The sequence below is a fragment of the Seriola lalandi genome, unplaced genomic scaffold, assembly GCF_002814215.2.
Source record: "Seriola lalandi dorsalis isolate HSWRI2012SDOR001 ecotype SW California unplaced genomic scaffold, Sedor1 jcf7180002054973, whole genome shotgun sequence".
Classification (NCBI taxonomy): domain Eukaryota; kingdom Metazoa; phylum Chordata; class Actinopteri; order Carangiformes; family Carangidae; genus Seriola; species Seriola lalandi.
The window spans coordinates 918,769-938,605 of NW_019525523.1; the positions used below are offsets into that span (position 1 = coordinate 918,769).

Sequence of the window (19,837 nt, forward strand, 5' to 3'; positions counted from 1 at the left end):
GACTGAGACACGGAATAAAACTCCGGCTATCACATAGCAGCAGCAGACCGAAAGAAACAGGATGCCTATGAATCATCGCCTCACCACACACTGGGCTATTAACCTGTCAATCAAGTGCCCTGCTGCCAGGTGGGCTGCTGGTCTGCTCTTACAACACACTGCCAACACCTTGAGGGAATGGAGTAGAAAAGATGGGAATTTGCAAATCAATTAGTCACTGTATTACTCACTTAAACAGACAATCAATGGTGCTTAATTAATATTATGGTTATATTAGTAATAATGCATTTTAAAAACACAGAGTTTTTCAAATGAAGCCAATTTTATGTATGTTGTCTTTCTGGAATAAAAGTTGCAAATAAGTAGAATCTTAATTTACAGCGGAAAATCTGAACAACTAACTTGAGTGTGGATCATCAGACACAGAAAAAGAGTTGGACACTAGTAATGAACAGTAAAGGCACATTAATTCAAAAGAAAATAAAAATGTCTGTATCTATTGTTTGAATTTTAGAGCACTGATCAGAGAAAATCAGCCATTTAACTTGTGACAGCCACTTCATGTTTTGCATTTTATAGACTGCTGATGGTTAACTGGTTGTCTTCTGATAATCTTTTAACTATAAATAAAATATAATCAGAAGATAATTGTTATTTCAGGATGAGTTGGATTGAATCACTTTGACCTTGGTAAGTAAAATTCCACTGCTAACAAAAACGCTCTAGGCTCACCAGGTTCCCCAGAGAGGTTGTACAGTACTCCTTAATAAAGCGGCTTCTTGATTCATGAAAATAACCAGTTAAACATTAAAAACTAGAATTACCACCTCATCCAAGTGAAGGTTTGTGCCAGATTTAATGAAATTCTCTCTGGGCTTTCCTGATATATCACATTCACAAGAACAAGAGGTCACTATGATCTTGACCTTCAGTTAATCCTGGAGTCCAAGTGAATTTGAAGAAATTCCCTCAGGCCTGACATGTTGTGTTCACAAGAATAGGACGGACAGATGGATGGACAACCCGAAAACATAATGCCTTCAGCCATAGGTGTCACCAGCACAGAAGCATACAAACAAAACAAGTTATGGTGAAAGGAGTGCTGAGGAAGCTACACTGAAATTATTGGTTTACACTGGAAATGTTACCCTAAAGCAAAGCTGTAAGAATGTTAATCTAAACTTACAAAACTACATATAGATGAAATCCATTTACAAATCTTAGTTATCCCATATGAAAGATTTTTTTTTTTTAAAAAGGCCACTTTTCATTTTCTTTCAAGCATAAACAGTAATTTATCATAACCAAGGAGGAATGCTGTGGTGACATCAGTCCTACGGAAGCTTCAATACTTTAATAATGCAACAAGTAAATTTATTTTGTTTGCATTTTAATAGCAAGTGATTACCTCAGGGTCATTATATGAGCCAAGCAGCATGCTCTTTTTCAGTCTCATATATTCAGCCCTATGTAGTACCGTCCTCTGCTCTGGGATGCTTGGAGGAGTTCCAGATGGCAAATACACTAGAGAAATATGCCAACATCCAGGATATAAAATGAAATTTTGTCACTGGGGATGCCTGGAAAACCTGAGGGATCTACACTACATACTGTTGATCAGCAGACATAAACACATCAAGTGGCAGCTTCTTTCCTCTGCGGTGCAGTGTGCAGGCTAAAATACAACATTCAGATTACTGCCAGGTTTCCTGGAGAGATTCAGCATATCACAACATGCTACCAAGCAGGCCATCTGTTATTGTGCTCATCCTCAATTGCCATCACCATAAGCAAGATGATCCGAACATCGTGATAAGTGCTTGTATCACTTCCTTGTTGAGGCTTTAAATGCACCAAAAATGTGCCTGCTCAATCAGGAATTTAACACAACAGCAGAACAATACTAGTACTACTAATCCAAGATACTATTTTACAGAAAGGCAAACTCCAATATGCATAATCCATTCTCCAGTGCTTTTACATGCACATTCTTCATCTAAATTGGTTTACTTGCTCCATTTTAACTGGTAATATAATTCCCTGCGGGTTTGATTTCTGTTTGTCTTGTAAATGTAGTGCCTTACACTGAGTTTTATTCAAATGTATGCATAGCCAAACAACCCTATAAACACACTCTTGATCCTAAACAACAGCATGCACAAACTGTTCCTCGATTTATCATTATGTGACTGAGATTAAACAGATTGAATACTAATGTAAGTACTGAAGGTTACATTTCTAGATGTTGCTTGGATTTGTTATATTTCCTGGGGGGTGGGATTATTCCAGTTGACAACTATCACGCAACAAAGAATGGTCTTTGAGAGGCAACACAAAGAGGACAGAGTGTGGATTAATTTACACAGACTTTAATATCTTTATTTACAGATGAATCATTTTGACATATTTATCTGTTGGCGTAGTTAAGATGATGCAATATTTTTCAAACTTGTTTGGAACTATTTCCATCCAGACTTGTGATAGATTGTGTTACTGCTGAGCATGTTTTATTTTTTGTTTGTTTTGTTTTCTCTCAATTTAAAAACAAGAATCCAAATGTATTCCTGTAGGAGGCAAAAACCAAATACATTTTTTCTTTTAAAAATGTGGGGAAAGGGACAGATGAAGTAAGCCATGTTGAGAACAGGTGTGGAGGTGGGAACTACGGTTTGCTGCAGGAGCTTTGGGTTTATCAGACAGTTGAAGGGGAGAAAATGTGGTATGAAAATGAGTATGGCTACACCTCAGTGACACTTTATGAGCTGGTTTCCAGAACAGGGAATAAGCCTCATCCTATTCCATGTCTGAATAACTCCATATTTGCTACCTGATGCACTATATTTACTTTACTTTCATTTCCAAATTTTAAGCGGAAAATGTATACACTTTACAGTGGCCTCAAATTCCCAGTGATGGTAAACTATAGAATATCCCAAAACACTGAGTGTTTATTGTGTGAGGATGAGAGGATGAGGATGGACACAGCACAAGAAATCTTCAGTAGAGACACCAATTTAAAAGTCTAGGACTGCTTAATCCCCGTTTAGAAAACAAGATCAAAGTGTGTAAAAATCAGGACCAGGTCCAAAAGAGCCTCCATGAATGGCTTGACTCTCTCCTACAAAGGTTTTCACAAATTAAAGTAAATGCACTGCATAGGCAAGGATGAGCCACTGACAGCCGCTTCTTGGACACAGCCAGAAAAGCTGGGAGACTGGCGGGCGTGGGCGGGGTCTTAAGTCTGGCATTTGCGTTCAAAGGGGGTGAGATGTGGTTGGACTTTTGATTGTAGCACTGAGTGGAATGTTGAATGAACTTAAAGAAACCAGAGATAAGAGCTCACAGAGCGACTGATTGGAGTGTGGTACAGCAGAGGTGGCGAGCAGGGAGGACAGATGCCACACAGAAGGAATAAGGGGGAGATGGAGAAGAGGAGAAGTGTGGAGGTTGAGGAGTCCACTGTGAAACAGAGGGTGCGACAGAGGAAGAGACGCCTTCAGACAGCTGGAGTTTGGAGGAAAGAGGGTGTGCATGTGTGAGGAGGGGAAATAGGGATCGAGAGGAAGATGAAGGGGGTGTCAAGATTCAGTTACTGAGCAGTAGCTCTGTTGCTGTTTCCACGTCCCAGGATTTCGACGACAACGCCACTATTACTGCATTCTGGGGAGAAAAACAAAAACCCGTCAGCACCACAGTTCTATCCTGCAGTAGAATTCAGCAGAGCAATGCACAGCAGGGGAGAAATAAAGTTTAAAGATACTTACTTTTTCAAAGCCCATGGCACAGAGTTTATCTATTTTGCGTGTGTACTCCGGACTGGAGACGGGCGCTCCTGCATAGACATGAGACCACAGCCTCGCTGTCTGTTTGAACATCTCTGGGTTCTGCTTGTACTGTGTGAACGAATGTGAAACATAGGAAGTTTGTGTTTAAGGGGTTCAGCATACCACACTGTCAACAACCGAAACTTTCTACTTCTCTGCTTAGTTTGGATCAAGTTTCAGAGATTCATTTTCACTTTTCCCATGTTTTGTTGATCACTGTCAAAACATCTTACTTACATCTACTGCAGCATTACAACAATTTGTCATTCAACCTTAAAATGACTGCCAACAAGTTTGATAATCAATTAAGTCATTTTTCAATCTAAAATAGCAAAAACACATGGGATCTAGCTTCTTAAATGTGAATATTTTCTGGTAATATTCTTCCATGATAGTAAAGTGAATATTTTAGGGTTTTGGATTGTTCGTTGGACAAAACAAATCATCTTGGACTCATCAAACATTTGATAGGCATTTTTGTGCAATTAGCTGGCTTTATAATAGACCAAATGTCTGATCAATTCATCGAGAAAGTAGATTCATAACGAATGAAAATACTTGTTAGTTTCAACTCTAATATCTACTGTGTATGACAGTTGCAAAACAACACCAACACTTTTGACAGTAGAAGAGAGTGGAATTATTTGGTACTGTGTTGAATAGTATCCCTCAGCGTATAGGTGTCTGCGAGCAGAAGAGGGGTGCACTTATGGTCCACTTATACCATTGTTTATATGTGGCTGCACAACAGAATGCCAATAAAATAATGTTCTGCAAGATTTCAAGGCCACTGAGACATTCAGAGCCAGATCACCTCGTAGAGCTGCAGTCTGCCAGACAGTCATTTCAGCCCAGTGTTGGCCAGCTTTCTGTTTCTATGCTGTGTGTGCATTGTTGAAATGTAATGCAGGTGGAGATTTTCCATCATCATAAACCATTAGAACTTGAACTGTAATGTAAATAAGACAAATAAATCGCAACTTCATATTAATTTTTGTAATCAAAATACCTCATTTCAAAGGGTCATTATATAGCACAATACTAAGACTTAAAAAATATTGTTAAAGTAAAGTGCAGCATGCAGCATTTTCAGTGCAGCTCTGAGAACTTAAAGTGCAACACCTTCTAAACCACCTGAACAGCCTCAGGTTTCGACTCCATACTAGACTAGTGACCACTTGTTTAACATTCAGTCATGTAGAATGTGGTGAAAAATGTTGATAAACAAATTTGATACTGTGCTAAATCTTATTTTACCTTATTTCAAGTAAGTGATACATGTCTGTTACTTTATGCAGGATTAGCGATTGCATGTAGGTGTTATGTGTTCAGTCGAGTAGGATAATCTTTTCAATAAGAAACAAGCGACGGGCAAACAGATCACTGCCTACACATGATATTTCACAAGAGTTTCACATTAGTGGCACTGCACTGAATACTGCTTAACAAGTAACCATAAACTGGTGTGCAGCACAGAAAAATTATTAATGCATCCACTCATATAAAGGGCATTTTAGGTAAAATCCAGGGTCATACACAGGTGGATCTGACATAAACATCTGAACAAAAAAATTGAACATAATCAATTAACATCAAACTGTATAGTGAAGCCTTTACAACCAGAAAATAACTGAGCTTTCTGTTTGTAAAAGCTACTACAATGATCATATTAAAAGATATCTAATGTCATATAATAATTGATATAACATTACATACAAGCGGTGTCAGACTATTGGACTCCATTGTACATGTGTTGCCCCACTAAAAAATGTGAATACATATCCAAAGTAAATTTGTCACCCAAAAGTCAAAACATAAAACACATGCACACACACCTGATTGGCTACCACTGCATCCTGTGGGTCATCTGGTTCTGCAGCCGCCAATAAGGCTTGTAGTGACAAGAGGACTGTCCTCAGAGTCATAGCTGCTGCCCTGAAATGAAATACAGTATATTTCAATGTTAAGTGCAACACCAATATCTGGACTGCTCATGGCCTCTGACTGCAACAGATGTGTTTCCCCAAAACTTTACTGGTTGGGAGGAGTTGAGGAATATTTTCAATTCGCAACATAATAATGGACCAGCTAGTTTAAATACCATTTGTCTGTGTGCCTGCACACTTGAATCACTTGCATCATAAAAATTGGAATTATTAATGGCCACATCATCATCAACATTAGGCTCACTCACCTATTTAACTCTACTGTACATGTGTTTTGTATTGTAATATATTATATTATAATACATTTTGATCAGTTCATATTGGGGCTGCAGTTTTAAATTATTACTTTTCAATTATTGACGAGAGAATAGTTTTATCCAGTAGTTACAGGCGTGGGCATTAGAAGCATCTTGGCTCTGACTATGGCTTTTGGTAAGGAAAATACTGTCTCACATGACTAGAAAAGTATCATGATGGATGTATGGTGGATGAAGAATGTCAAGAATGCTGGCGCACATTCACTCACCACTGGTCTTTGAGAATGTCCAGACATATTGCACCTGTGACTGAGCTAATGTTGGGATGCCAGATCTTTGTGATAAACCGCACCTGAGAGATTAAATGAGAGCAGGTCGAAGAAAATAATTTGCGGATTAGCACAGTAATGGAAAATTTCTGAAGCCAATGACCACAAGGAACAGGATATATATCAGTAACAATAACAGCAATGAATCCCTACCTTGGGTGGATTAAATGGATACGTCTCTGGAATTTTAATTTCTAGTTGATATCTACCCCCTGGAAGAAATAAGCGGTATCACAGAATCATGACAAAGCTACATCAAGCAAGCAATCAAGGGTAACTGTTAAAATGCAAGTTGTATTAGTTTATATTGAGGATTAAATTGATTAGTTGGGTGGTGAGGCTCTCTCAAAAATAAAGTTGATGACAGTGACACCCAATATCACAACAGAATTGTGCAACCATGCATACAGGTTAGCAGACAGCAGTGGGTCTAAACGAGCCCCTCACCTTCGTATGGTGTGTCAGGTGGCCCTGCTATCTCCCCTTTAAGTTCTGTGAAGTTCTCATCCACCAGATCCACCTTTATCTGGTTTTTGCTCGTCTGAAAAAGTGAAAAGGCAAAGAAGCATTTTAACTTCAGCAGACAGGCAGACTGCAAAGTGTTAAGCTAGCTTGCTGTCAAACTTCAAACCTGCCTATGCAGCATAAGTTGACACCCCTCCGCAGCATTAGCCAAAGTTGACCTCAACTTGTTGCACACACCTTATGGATCTACATATAATAGGGCCGCTAATGTAGGCTGAGACGAGTTCATACAGAGTCAGGAGGACACCGTGAAGAGTGCAACTTCAGTACTACAGGCGATTCACACCAAACTATCTTTGCTATAGCTAACCCAGCTAGCTTAGTGACCATAGAAGGCATGGTAAGCTAGCCAATGACGTTCACTTAGCAATATATACTTGAGGCTCACTTAATTTCAACAAATGCTTTCAGGCCACAGTAACTTTCCTGGCTTTAACTTCCCTACAGTGCCATATGAACAGCTAGCCGTAGTAGCTATTTGTGAAGCCGGATGCACAGCCGTGTCGGAGTCAGTTAGCTATAGCTAGCAGCTCGGTGATTAGCAAGCTGACAGCTGAGCCAGCGACGCGTCACTCACATTCAGCCTGTAGTCACAGAAAGAAAAAAAAAATACAAGCTGTAACTTTAACGGGGAAACAAGACAACCAACCTCTTCACTTTTAAGGACCTCCTTGAATTCCCGTTTTATCCTCTGAACTGCGATGTTGGCCATGGTTCCCCGTGTTCCCGTCCGCGGTTGGGGCCTCGCCGCCGTCCGACCTGACTAACGTTAGCTAGCTTCCTCTGCCCACAGGAGCTCTGCACTTTCTTTGGACACAACCTCAAAAATAACAGCTGTAACGTCGTTTACCGCGAGTGCCGTCAGTCCCGGTTACCAATGTGAGGCTATAATTCGTTAAAATATCTCAACATGTATCTGTCATTTCAAATGTGTAACAACACAATGGTTGGTGGTACTGAAAACATTTTAATACCAAACTGCATGCAGTCTGGAGGAGAGGGGGTCATGTGATCTGTATTGCCATCCTGAACGCCTCCTGCCATTGGTTGATCTGTTCATAATGAATAATGTATTGTGTAATAATGAAAATAACAATGATAATAGTAATATATTATTATTGTTGTTGTTGTTGTTGTTGTTATCTGTACACAAGGATGGTATATATTGAAAAACAAGGTAAGTGTGTTACTCTATATCACCATTTAATACAAAATAAAAGTGAGAGTCAGAACAAACGTAAATAGTTTACAGGGTTTCACACAGTGACTATAGCAGGTTACATTTAATCATTACAATGTGATCGCTTAGTTTTGGTCAAAAATGCTCTCTAAAGTGAAGTTAAGCGACATTTTTATGGTGAGCAGTTTTCATGTCTAAAGCATGTATCAGCTGCAGTCTAGTCAAGACTCAGTTGCTTTTCTTTACAGCAGTAAGTTCATAGTGTGCAGTTACTGTACTCTGATGATCGGAGTTAATTCAGTCAGTCTGACAAATCAAAGATGGAGGTCACAAAGTATATGCCTTTGAAGACAGATGGGGACACAAATTTGTTAAAAAGAAAATACTTTTAAGTGACCAGAAAATCCTCAGAGAAGCATATCACACTTTAGAGGAACAATTAAAATATTCAAGCTACCAATTCAAAGTGATGGAGCAACAATCATGGCATCTTCTAAAATGCAAATTAGTCTTAACCTCTGTAGCTATGATGCTTCATCTCTGGAAACACAAGAGCATTTTAAGGTACCTTTGATAGTCGTCCCATTTTTTAACAAATAACAGCCCAGCATTTTACAGTGTGCTTCATCAAGGCTGCAGACAGTGACACTAGGGGGCATCGTTGTCCCATGGAGATTGACAGTCTGTGGCACACAGTGTATCACATCCCGTTAAGAATGAAGTGGATACCACTTGAAAATACATTTCTAAAACTCTTTCTTACAAAATTGATGCAATCCACAATTTAATCTGAGCTAAATTTATCTAATTTAAAATATGTTAAAATCACATTTTAGTCTGATCTACAATAAAATGCAAAACATCACTGACTGACTTTATTACAATACTTGAATCATGACACATATTTTCTCCACAGTGAAAATCAAAAATAAGGTCAATATTTATGTAAAGCATTTCTTCTTTTACTGTAAACCACAAAGCTCACGTAATCAAGTTTAGTAAAAGTACAACATAAAGAATTCAGTAAATCTGTTGCCATCTAATAGTCATTTAATACACCAATAAAATAGCTTACGCAATTCAACTATCTGATTACCCTTCATCTAAATAACCCATTATTACAGTAAAATGGATGTCAACACTTTCTTTTGTGATTGTGGGTAAACTGATCACACAACAAGACTTAATGGACCAGACACAATTACAGATCATGGATCTTCTCCGTCCACAAGCAGCACACAGCTTTTCTGCTACACAGTACTGAGTCGGCCTCTTTTACAGTCAGCACTTAACAACAGGTGGACATGAGCATATAGGCATTCCTTCCCTTCTTCTCTTCCTGCTCATCCTGTTCGTCCTCCTACCTCTGCCTCTTGTTTGGTTTCTCTTGGTGACAATGACAAAGATGACGAGTGCTGCCAACATAACAGCTGTTATCATGAGGCAGCCTCCGAAAACCAGCATCGCTTTGTTCTTGAGCATCCATGCACATACAGAGCAAGGTTCGCGCAGCTCACTGAACTTGCAGATCTGCATGGTGTCGTCCTCTGGGAAACCACTCTGAGCGATAATATCTCTGTAGACGGCAATGGAGGCCTTGGCTTTGGATTGGTGTTGAGTTGAAGTGAAAAGCCCAAACTGGGGGACGTGTCGATCTTGCAGCTTCCACATGTAGAATCCCTGCAGGTTGACCCCATCTAATTGGCGAGCTGGAGACAAGTAGAAAGAATAAAGAATAATAAAAATGTTCCCCTCCTCTGCAAGCATTATGAACAACCCAGATATTTTGCCATTGAAAAAAACAAACAATCAGATGTTAAGAATACATGTTCAGTGGTTAACCTATGTTAGAAAACAATACGTTTCTACATGCAAATACAGGAGAGTCGTAAAGGGGCAAGTATGAAGACAACACGGATCAGCACTGTTGCTGTGCTATTTCTCTGCCCTCCTCACTGTTTTATGATCTTCATGGTTCCTCATAAAGTGCAGGTAATAGCAAGAAGCAATACGGTCATAAAACATGTATTGCCTGAAGAGCTGCGTCTGTGTCAACATTCTGGATACTGCAGAGCTCCACTCTGTTCCTACTAAAATATGATTACACCACACATTCAGGATCAAAGAGGAACATAACATATTGGCAGACTGATGGAGATAAAATGCATGTCTCACCTCTGAGAGCCTCTTGCAGGTAACTCCTGAGGTAGTGTTGCCTGAGTTTGTCCTCAACAGGAGCCTGGTCATCAACACCACTGGCTGTGATAATGATAGGTAGAGCGCTTCCATATCGCTGGCTCACCCAGTTTAGGATCTTCCTCAGGCCCCAGGGTACAAGAGCCTGACCCAGGCTGGATGAGGGCCAGGTGGGATCAGAAAGGATCCGACAGTCATGATCAGGGGGTTGTTTCTGCTGGAAATTGGCCTGTGTATGGACATATGGAGCCACCAAACGGGTGGTGAAATGGTTCAGTGAAATAAAACTCAAAGCCCCTCTCAGCTCCTCCTTCTCCGTCTCAGTAAAACTAGGAAGAGGAGATCCAGGGAAGCCCACTTCACGAGCTCTCTCCTCCAGGTATTCTTTCATTTCCTGTGGGTAGCCCCCCTTGCTATGCTTCTCCTCGTATCTAGTTCCCAGCAAAGGGTCTAAGAAGCGACCGAGTTCAAACAAAAGGAATCTCTGTGCTGCTGCCGTGTGTGAGTCCAGGAAGGGGTTGGCAGGTTCGGCCCAGTCAGCATGTAGTGCAAGTGATACCAGCGCTCCATGCTGACTATAATGTTCCCTCTCATATAACCTCCAGGCTTTTACATGAGCCAGGAGAAGATTATGAGCTGCTTGATGTTTCTCTTTCCCATTGGAATAAACATCTACGAGTCTGTTCGGCTCATTGATGGTGATCCAGTATCGAACCCAGTACCCCAGCTGCTGGTAGCAGAGTGCTGCGTACTCCTGAAAAGCTTCAACTGTGCTGTTGTTAAGCCAACCCCCAGAGGCATGCAATGGCCCAGGCAGGCCCAGATTTGGAGCTCTGTGTGTCGGGTAGTAGAGAATTACAACAGCCTCCAGGTTCAGCTTCTTGAGCTCAGTCAGGACACAGCGGTAGTACCTGTTATATGTGATAACAATGTGAAACAAAGTATAGAATTAGTTAATTTGTGTATTTTGGGAATTATGATAGTCCTTGTTTGTGTGTGTGTGTATTTCTACCTCAGAGCCTCAGTGTTCACATTAGCGAGGTCTCCCTGGGGTAAAATCAAAGACCAGTTTAGGGCAAAGCGGTAGTGAGATGCCCCAGTGGACGCAAACAGGCGAAGATGACCATGGATGGCTAAATAATCAGTGCACTGGGCTGGTCTCGTGTGGAGCTTCACCCCCGGAACTGGACGCAATGATCCGTCTCCTGTCAGGTTCCAGCTGTACAAATGGGGGTCAGTAAACTGTGGTGAGAAAGGGTAGAAATGGACCTACAACAACAACAAAAAAAGACATAAAAGAATATCAGAGGCATTATTTAGCATTTTCTGCTGTAAAATCATCCTCTTGTTTTCTCACCTGTAAGGTGGAATCAGCAATACCCCAGTGAAAGTCACAAGGGAAACGGCCTTTGACCTCTCTGAAGGTTTCATCACCCAGGAAACCGTTGTCAGCAACAACACGCTGGTAGTACTGAGCAGAGGTCTTGGGGGTCCTGGTTCGGTTTGGTTGGCTGAAGTCGATGTAGAAAAGGCCTCGCCTAACAGTGTAGCCATAATTCCACTCAAATCCATCCACCAATGACCAGGCAGAGTAGCCAAACACCTGCACACCATCGAACTTAATAGCTGTAACAGAAGACACAGGAATAATAGAGAGAAAAGGACCTCACATATTTGTTTCATTATGATCTCATTACATTATCGAACTCATATTTTTTTCCTCTCCAGTCCGCCGCTCACCTTGCAGGACCTGGTTGATAAAACTCTTCATCAGATAGATTGCCACTGTGTCCTCTATTCCTACACTCGCTTCAGAGAACCAGCCTCCTTCAGCAACCAGCACCCTCGGGTCCCCATACTCCAGCTTTATCCAGCTCAGTATGCGCCTCAGGTCTGGGGTCACAGTCTGCCCATACTGGACTAGATTCCGGCCCAGACGGAGGTTGTTGGGACCAAAGGACAGAGCAAAAAAGTCAGCTGTTTTCCGCACCCAGAGCTTCTCCTCAGGGCTGAATGTAGGCAGTAGGGCCCCATGCTTGATTTTTAAAGAGACTGGATAGTCCCCATCTCCAAAGATGGGGTTGGCAAACCAGCCAAGCACAGCCTCTATTGATTGCTGGCAAAGCGCAACATTGGCAGCTGTGGCTTGGCCTCTTTGAGGTTCAACCCAGTGGGATCCCAGAACAATGGATACTTTACCCTTCTGAGTTGGTCTGTAGTGGGCGTTGTAGGTGTGCCATGCTTTAGCATGTGCCTGAAAATCAGAGCAGACTCATCATTATGATGCATTGTACTGTAGTGAACAACAAAATCACAATAGAATTTTTCCACTGAAGACATTTTGACATGTTACAGTGGGAAGATGCAGGTTTGGACAACAAAATAAATGAATGAATTATTGTTCGTGCTACCTCACACTGTCATGGTTTACTGGCACATTTGAATAGAACAAAGCCTTTGGTGATATTAATATTAATATCTGTGCTTTTGCTACTATGATAAGTGCCGTGAAAAAAGCCTATCAAGCTTTTTAGAAACTGCAGAGCTTTAAAGCGTTCACAAAGTGCACATATTTGTAACAAGGCTGCACAATCTAAATTTAATAATTTAAAAATGTTTATAAAACACACACCAGGATCTAGCCCACAGTAAATTACTTGTTCCTCTTCCTTGAATTGGCCTAACTTTCCACAAGGTTGAATTCAAATTTGTATGTAATTTCTTATTTCTTGAGATGTCATGTTAACTACCAGATACATATGCAACAAACAAATAGGACCAAAGATATGACTTCCTCAGCGGAAGTGAGAGTATTTATGAAAACTATCTATTAGGCACCAGATAATTATTATTTGCTCACCCTATCTGCTCAACATTAGCTGTACACGTGTGTTACACTCCCAACTGCATAAACATAAGTGATTATTAATGAAGCATATCTCCATGGCTTCCTGTCACACACTGTTTCTCTCCTGCACAAAAGTGCTGATGTGGTGGACTTTGACCTCAATGTCTCTTAAGTGACCTGTTTTCTAATCAGAAACCTGTCAAAATAAAATATGATCAGCTGATTTTTGAAAAGATATATTAGAAGTAAGTATTAAGGCCTTGCACTTAGCTGGATCAGTTATATGTTACAATGCAATAGATCCAACTTGATTGTCTTTATTGAGTTAATTTGATTGCAACAAAATTTCAGACCACTGGTGAAGTCTGTCCTTACTTCACTGTCTCGTGGCCTCAAAAGCATTTGGAGGACGCAAACATTCATTGACCATCATAAACTGATAAAAGCTGCATAGGTTCAAAGTTTACAGATGACCTATATTATTACATGTGCTGTTGTTCACAGCCCAGGCAGCTGCAGCACAATATAAGCACAGATAACATTAATCTGCAGACGCCCAATCCACTGACTTACTCTGATCAGGTTGTGGGCCACAATGAGAGAGCCAGACGGACCCCCTGCCTCTCCAGGAGCGTGTATACCTGTCCCATACCCATGTACAGCCACCAGGTATGGGTTATGCATTGTGAGCCAGTACCTAACACGACTCCCAAACGTGTGGAAACAAAAGGCAGCATACTCCTCAAACAGTCCCACCAGAGTGTTGTTTTTCCAGCCTCCATATCGCTCCTGCAGGACTTGTGGCAGGTCCCAGTGATGGAGAGTGACGATGGGCTCGATTTTCTTTTGCAGAAGCCTCTCTATGAGGCAGCTGTAATGCTCCACAGCAGCTGTATTGGGCTCACTCCTGGCGTTCCCATCAGGAAACAGCCTGGGCCAGGAGAGAGAGAAGGAGTATGATCTTACACCTAGCAACTCCAGTGCCTTCACATCTTCTTCCCAGTGAGTGTAGCTGTCACTTGCCACATTGGCAGTCTCGGTTGCCGAATTACCACTGACAGAGGAGTGGGTGTAATGGTCCCAGACAGAGGTTCCCTTCCCCTCCTGGTCCCAGGCTCCTTCTGTCTGGAAGGCAGACGTCCCCGAACCCCAGAGGAATCCTGAAGGGAAGGTGTCATGGAGGAAAGACTGGGCTTTGATGATGGGGTCTGGCTTGGGCTGCTGCCAAATCTTCCTGCCCTCCCCAAGAGAACAGGCTGCCTTGTTCCAACCACACGCCGACAACAGGACGCAGAGTAACAGGCACTGACATGTGGGTAGAGAGGGATGGTTCAGCATACTGAGGGAGTTCACCTTGCTTCAGAAATCCACTTGGAGGGGGTAGCTGGTGTCAGTCAGAGCAGCTGCTCTGTTCAATATCATAAATCCACTTGTGAATGACAACAGATCCATAATGGTGGTAATGAAGGGAGAGAAACGATCACAGCAAGGAGAAAGGGACATCTGAAGCTGTGAGGTGCTGCAGTATCCATCTGACAACCTGCTCAGACTTCCCTATCTCTTCCCTCGGTGTACTCCTCAGCCCCTCCCTACCATGTAATGTTCACACATAAAAAGGTTGACTCATATCCACACACACCGTTTTATTACTATAGTTCCTGGGGAATTATTTTCACCTGTAATTCCAAAAATACTCCACCGTCCTTCAATTATAGCACCAAAAAAAAAAAAAAAACTTTAAAAGAGAGGATTGGTACTTCAGTGGATATTACTGAGAAATCCCTGTGAAAGGATACACACACACACACACACACACAGAGCGCTAAACATGCTGTTGATTGCTGGAAAGAAGGTTCTTAAGTCAATAATTAGCTTGTACTCTGATCTTAGCTCCATAACAGAAGTTGTAACAGGTCTGTTTGTGCAGGTCTGTTTCCAAAAAACATGCTTTTTTTTTTTTTTTTGCCCAAATTTAAGGTAAGTGACTTAATTTTGCCGACATGACTTCACACGTTCACGATAAATTGAGGGCATTTATTGAAAAAGAAGAAAGGTTGACATAATGAAGTGCAGTCTGATGAAAAAACAGACTATTCTCTGTTGTCTTATGGCCAGAAGCTGTGATGCACGTCCACAGTGTTCTTCCAAGATTTGATCAAACCACACCAGGTGAGACCAGTCACACCAGCTCATATGACCTTATTCAATTAAGCTCCACTTGCCATAATAGTCACTGAGCCAAGGAAAAAAGCAGAACTAGCCAGACTAAAAACATTGTTGGAAAGTGTGTGCTTGAGTGTGTGTGTGTGTGTGTGTAACTGTCCATCTGTCTGTACACACGCTTGTCTCTGATTAAGCCTCCCAGTCACAATAAAACTGTTCAAAGCCCATCAAAAAACCCCTTTCTCATCCTCCGTCACTGAGGCAGTGTGTTCAGCCGTCTAGAGTCAACACTGTAGTTGCCCAGGATACACTCTGCTTCAAGGCATTGTGGGATAAGTCAATTGAGTTGGGAAATGGACATCTATGACCCAGACTGACCTCAGTGTGGTCACTATGATACAGAAGAGATGCCTCAAAAACACTGAGCAGCATTGCGACTGTGTATCATTCATGCAACTCAAAGCAACATTTCATGTTGGGAAAAACTAGAAAAAACTAGAAATGAAAAATGTCAATGGTTTGTAGTATAGTATGTTTGTGACTGGGTACTGTCAGTATTATGTTAGTTACTCTGTTTCTTTGTGTAGATTAAATAAACTGAACTGTATTTCACATTGTAACAGTGTGCTATATAAAAAGATATACAGAAGATTCAGTCTGCAAAAAAAAAAAACTTTAAGTCATATTTAAATTGAGTTTAGTCTGAAAAACTTTGTATTCATTCAGCTGTTCATTTAAAAGGAAATAACAAAATCTGAACCAGATCTAATTGCTTTCACTGTCCCCACACAATGATATAACCTTATGCAACATGTATACATCTCATAGAGAAGCATCAGTAACAAGTTCACTACAGTAAATTTTAGGAAGTGAAAAGAGGATGTATAAGAGAGAAACAAAGTTTAGTCTGAGAAGTGCTTTCAATTTTGCGTGTTTCCTCTCAGCAGCTATATACTGTAACATCAGCAGATGCTCTTGCACAGAGACAAAGGAGAAGAGCAGCAGAAATTTTTATTTTTATTCTATTTTGGGTTTTCCTTCCTTAGAGATTTTTGAACTTCTGCAACTGGCATTTTTATGGACTTATAGACAGAGAAACAGATACCTTTTTTGCCACTTATTGAGACTGTTCACTTGAAAAGTATTCAAATATGATGGACAGCAACAGGTCAACTAATTAAACTCAACAAATTAACAAAAGATCAAGGACAGTGCCTCTGCTGAAAAATCCATCTGACCTCAGCACAGGTTAGTGCCCTGTTTTGTCTGTCTGTGTGCTTCATTGCTGTTAAATTTAGCTTTGTTTAGATTGTGGATAGAGTGGATATCCATGTAAGACATGGCTTCCCACACAGGTGGCTTATAGGCTGCCAGTTAGGTTTAGTTAGGTGGTCTATGAGAGGTCAGATTTTTTTTCCTTTGTGTGAATTGAATGTAAGTTTTTTATTGTAAAATGTTGTGCATGCGTTTCACTGGTACAAACTGGTCTTGCTTTTTTCATTTTTTTATTCAATTTCTTTATTCCAAAAAATTCCACATAAACAACAGGACAAATTACAACAACAGTAGCTGAATTCAAAAGAATTTATAGAGGTCAAGGTCCATAAGTTCTGATAACAACAAAATGATAAGCCATAGCAATGGAGTCTTACTCTTAGCTCAGGAATCTTTGCTTTTCACTTGTAAAAGTTGGTCTCAGCAGCTTTGTGATTTGGGAGAAAACTTTTATTGAGAAACTTGCGCAATTTAGGGGGGTACTCTTAGTGGCAAGATAAAATGTCTGACTATAGATTTAAAGGAAATAGTAACTACTGACATTTGTTATGGGATGTGTGGATGTATAAATAGTACTAATGATGAACGGCGGTTTATTTTCAAATAAAAGACTTCCTGTTAGGACCAAGCAGAAGACACCACATGTCAAATGAAGGGAAAATAAACAATAAAATTACATGTGTAGTCTTTGTGAGATGAACAACAATAATATAGATGTTTATTTACTTACTTTTATCCAGGCAAACAATGAGGCCCATGAATGCTGCCCTCTGGCTGGCGGCCATGATAGTGGGACTCCAGCAGATTGCTTCATCACCTGACGTCGTTGTAAACCTCTCGTCCAAAAACCTCTCCTCCGTCCCAAGAGACCTGCCACAGACGGTTACGAATTTAGACCTTTCATGCAACCGCATACAGCAACTTCACAAAGGAGACTTTCAAAACACCACTCTCTTGAAGTCCCTGAACGTGTCATGGAATATTCTGGAGGAGATCGATCCAGCGACGTTCCTCAACACACCACTCCTGGAGGAGCTGGACCTGTCGCACAACAGGCTGAAGAACCTGTCGGGTCAGCAGTACCTGCTGCACACAGGGAACCTTCGGATGCTAAATCTGAGCTGTAACACGTTTCCCAGCATGACACTGGGGAGTGCGTTCAGTACCCTGGTAAAACTGCAGAGACTAGCACTGGGAGCAAAAAACATCAGTGTAGGCGATTTCAAGAATATTGCTGGAATGAAACTATGCACGCTTACCCTTTGCGTGGGGGATGAACTGGCTTATGAGGCAGGCAGTTTGAAGGATGTTCAGGCTGAAAGGCTTCAGATAACCTTCACTAGTAATCAAATAGTGGGCCGCGATGTGGTTGAGGATGCGCTGTCACTCTTTGTTCAAGTGGAGTTGATGAATTTGTCAGGTGGCTTCAGGGAACTGACTCAGCAGCTGAGACAGAGAGCAGGAATCCACACTACTCATCTCTATCTCACCAACATATCAATCAAATGGAAAGACTTAACTGACTGTGTAAATGTGATTCTGCAGACATCTATTACCCATCTGGCTGCCTCTGATGTGACATTGTACAATTTGCCTTATATAGACACTCCTGTGATCCAGACATCTCAAATGAAGTCCTTTTCAGCCAGAATGGTAGTGGTCACGGCTTTTTTCTTCTCACAGGAGGCGGTATACAACTTTTTTATCAATTTGCCAGTGGAGACAGTGTCAATCACGGAGATTCCAATCATACACATGACATGCCCAAAGTCACAGAGTCCGATCCTTGAGCTGGACTTTTCCTATTGTTCTTTATCTGACTCCATCTTCTCCAGAGTGGAGCATCAAGAAATTCTTGAATGTGAGAATCTGGGTAATGTGAGGAAATTGATCCTGATCAATAACAATCTTAAAAGCCTTCAGTTGTTGAGCAAACGTGTGCAATACATGAAGTCCCTGCAACATCTGGCCCTCAGCCTCAACTCCCTGGTGTATGAAAGTCCGGAAGAGTGTGTCTGGCCACCGAACATCACCAATATGACTCTGGCTTCTAATGGTCTGACAGAGTCTGTTTTTAAATGTCTGCCAAAAGGAATAGAGACACTGGACCTTGAGAACAACCAGGTTTCTGTGGTACCATCATCGGTCTTGAAAATGGAAAACCTTTTATCTCTGAACCTGAATTCAAACAGACTGCGGGACCTGCCTGTATGTGATGGTTTCCCCATGCTGAGTGAGCTTATGCTTAAGTCAAATTCCCTCCATGCCCCATCTGTGAACAAGCTGGAGAGCTGCCCCAAACTGAAAACCCTGGATGTCAGTTCCAACCCTTTCACATGCACCTGCTCTCTGAGGAGTTTCATACGTCTTGCCACCAAATCTAAACAGAAGACCGGGAACACAGGACTTGAACTGGTGAGCTGGCCATTGAACTATTACTGCATCTACCCAGAGGATGTTAGAGACTCCACCTTGAACAGCATCTGGCTCCCAGAAGTGTCCTGTGATGTTGGCATTCTAGCGGCCACCATCCTGTGTCCAGCAGTGATAATGATTGTGGTAGTTTTGACCGTGTGTCACCGTTTGGATATACCTTGGTACATGGGTATGATCTGGCAGTGGGTCAGAGCCAAACATCGTGCCAGAATGCAACAAGTTCGACCCGAAGACCTGGTGGGTGTTGAGTTTCATGCTTTTGTGTCTTACAGCCAGCATGATGCCGACTGGGTGCACAACTCCCTCCTTCCCAACCTTGAAGGTCCTGCAGGAGGGCTCCAAATCAGCCACCATGAAAAGAACTTTGTGCCAGGAAAGACAATTATTGAGAACATCATCGGCTGTGTGGAGAAAAGCCGACGCTCCGTGTTTGTACTCTCTGCTCACTTCGTCAAGAGTGAGTGGTGTCATTATGAGCTGTACTTCGCCAGCCACCATCGCCTTGCTCGGGGATCGGACAGTATTGTGCTGGTGCTGCTAGAGCCTCTGCCTCAATATACGATCCCATCCAAGTACTATCAGCTGAAGTCCATGATGGGCCGGCACACCTATTTGGAGTGGCCACAGGACAGGGCCAAGCACAGGCTGTTCTGGGCTAACCTCAGGGCTGCCCTACAGGCAAACCTGCCAAATGCACCAGTCACAGAAATACAGGGGTGACTGCAAACAGGTGGCTTAAAAGAGGAATAGAAACTGGGAAGAGAAAGTGTGATTGGGACACAGGGGAATGTTTGCAAGAGGGAACATAGGAGGAGTAAAAACTTGTGCGTGATCTGGAAAGTCTGAGTGAAAAACGAA

At 41.7% G+C, this 19,837-nt stretch overlaps 3 protein-coding genes across 3 annotated transcripts; 1 reads left to right on the top strand and 2 right to left on the bottom strand.

The window, feature by feature from the left end:
* Nucleotides 1–2,353: 2,353 nt before the first annotated feature.
* ube2ka (ubiquitin-conjugating enzyme E2Ka (UBC1 homolog, yeast)) lies at nucleotides 2,354–7,877 on the bottom strand. The gene is made up of 7 exons (XM_023396192.2): nucleotides 7,531–7,877; nucleotides 6,804–6,897; nucleotides 6,510–6,568; nucleotides 6,297–6,379; nucleotides 5,660–5,759; nucleotides 3,765–3,893; nucleotides 2,354–3,660 (listed from the first exon to the last, which is right to left on the bottom strand). The coding sequence occupies exons 1-7, from the start codon at nucleotides 7,591–7,593 to the stop codon at nucleotides 3,586–3,588; spliced, it is 603 nt and encodes a 200-aa protein (XP_023251960.1). The 5' UTR covers nucleotides 7,594–7,877; the 3' UTR covers nucleotides 2,354–3,585.
* A 186-nt stretch (nucleotides 7,878–8,063) lies between these two features.
* On the bottom strand, nucleotides 8,064–14,889 carry klb (klotho beta). Its single transcript, XM_023396082.2, has 6 exons — nucleotides 13,679–14,889; nucleotides 11,998–12,511; nucleotides 11,615–11,883; nucleotides 11,270–11,526; nucleotides 10,237–11,168; nucleotides 8,064–9,770 (listed from the first exon to the last, which is right to left on the bottom strand). Exons 1-6 carry the CDS (start codon nucleotides 14,441–14,443, stop codon nucleotides 9,343–9,345), a joined length of 3,165 nt encoding a protein of 1,054 aa, XP_023251850.1. The 5' UTR covers nucleotides 14,444–14,889; the 3' UTR covers nucleotides 8,064–9,342.
* Nucleotides 14,890–16,206: 1,317 nt separating this feature from the next.
* On the top strand, nucleotides 16,207–19,831 carry tlr1 (toll-like receptor 1). Its single transcript, XM_023396083.2, has 2 exons — nucleotides 16,207–16,516; nucleotides 17,284–19,831. The coding sequence occupies exon 2, from the start codon at nucleotides 17,291–17,293 to the stop codon at nucleotides 19,697–19,699; it is 2,409 nt and encodes an 802-aa protein (XP_023251851.1). The 5' UTR covers nucleotides 16,207–16,516; nucleotides 17,284–17,290; the 3' UTR covers nucleotides 19,700–19,831.
* The last annotated feature ends 6 nt before the right edge of the window (nucleotides 19,832–19,837 follow it).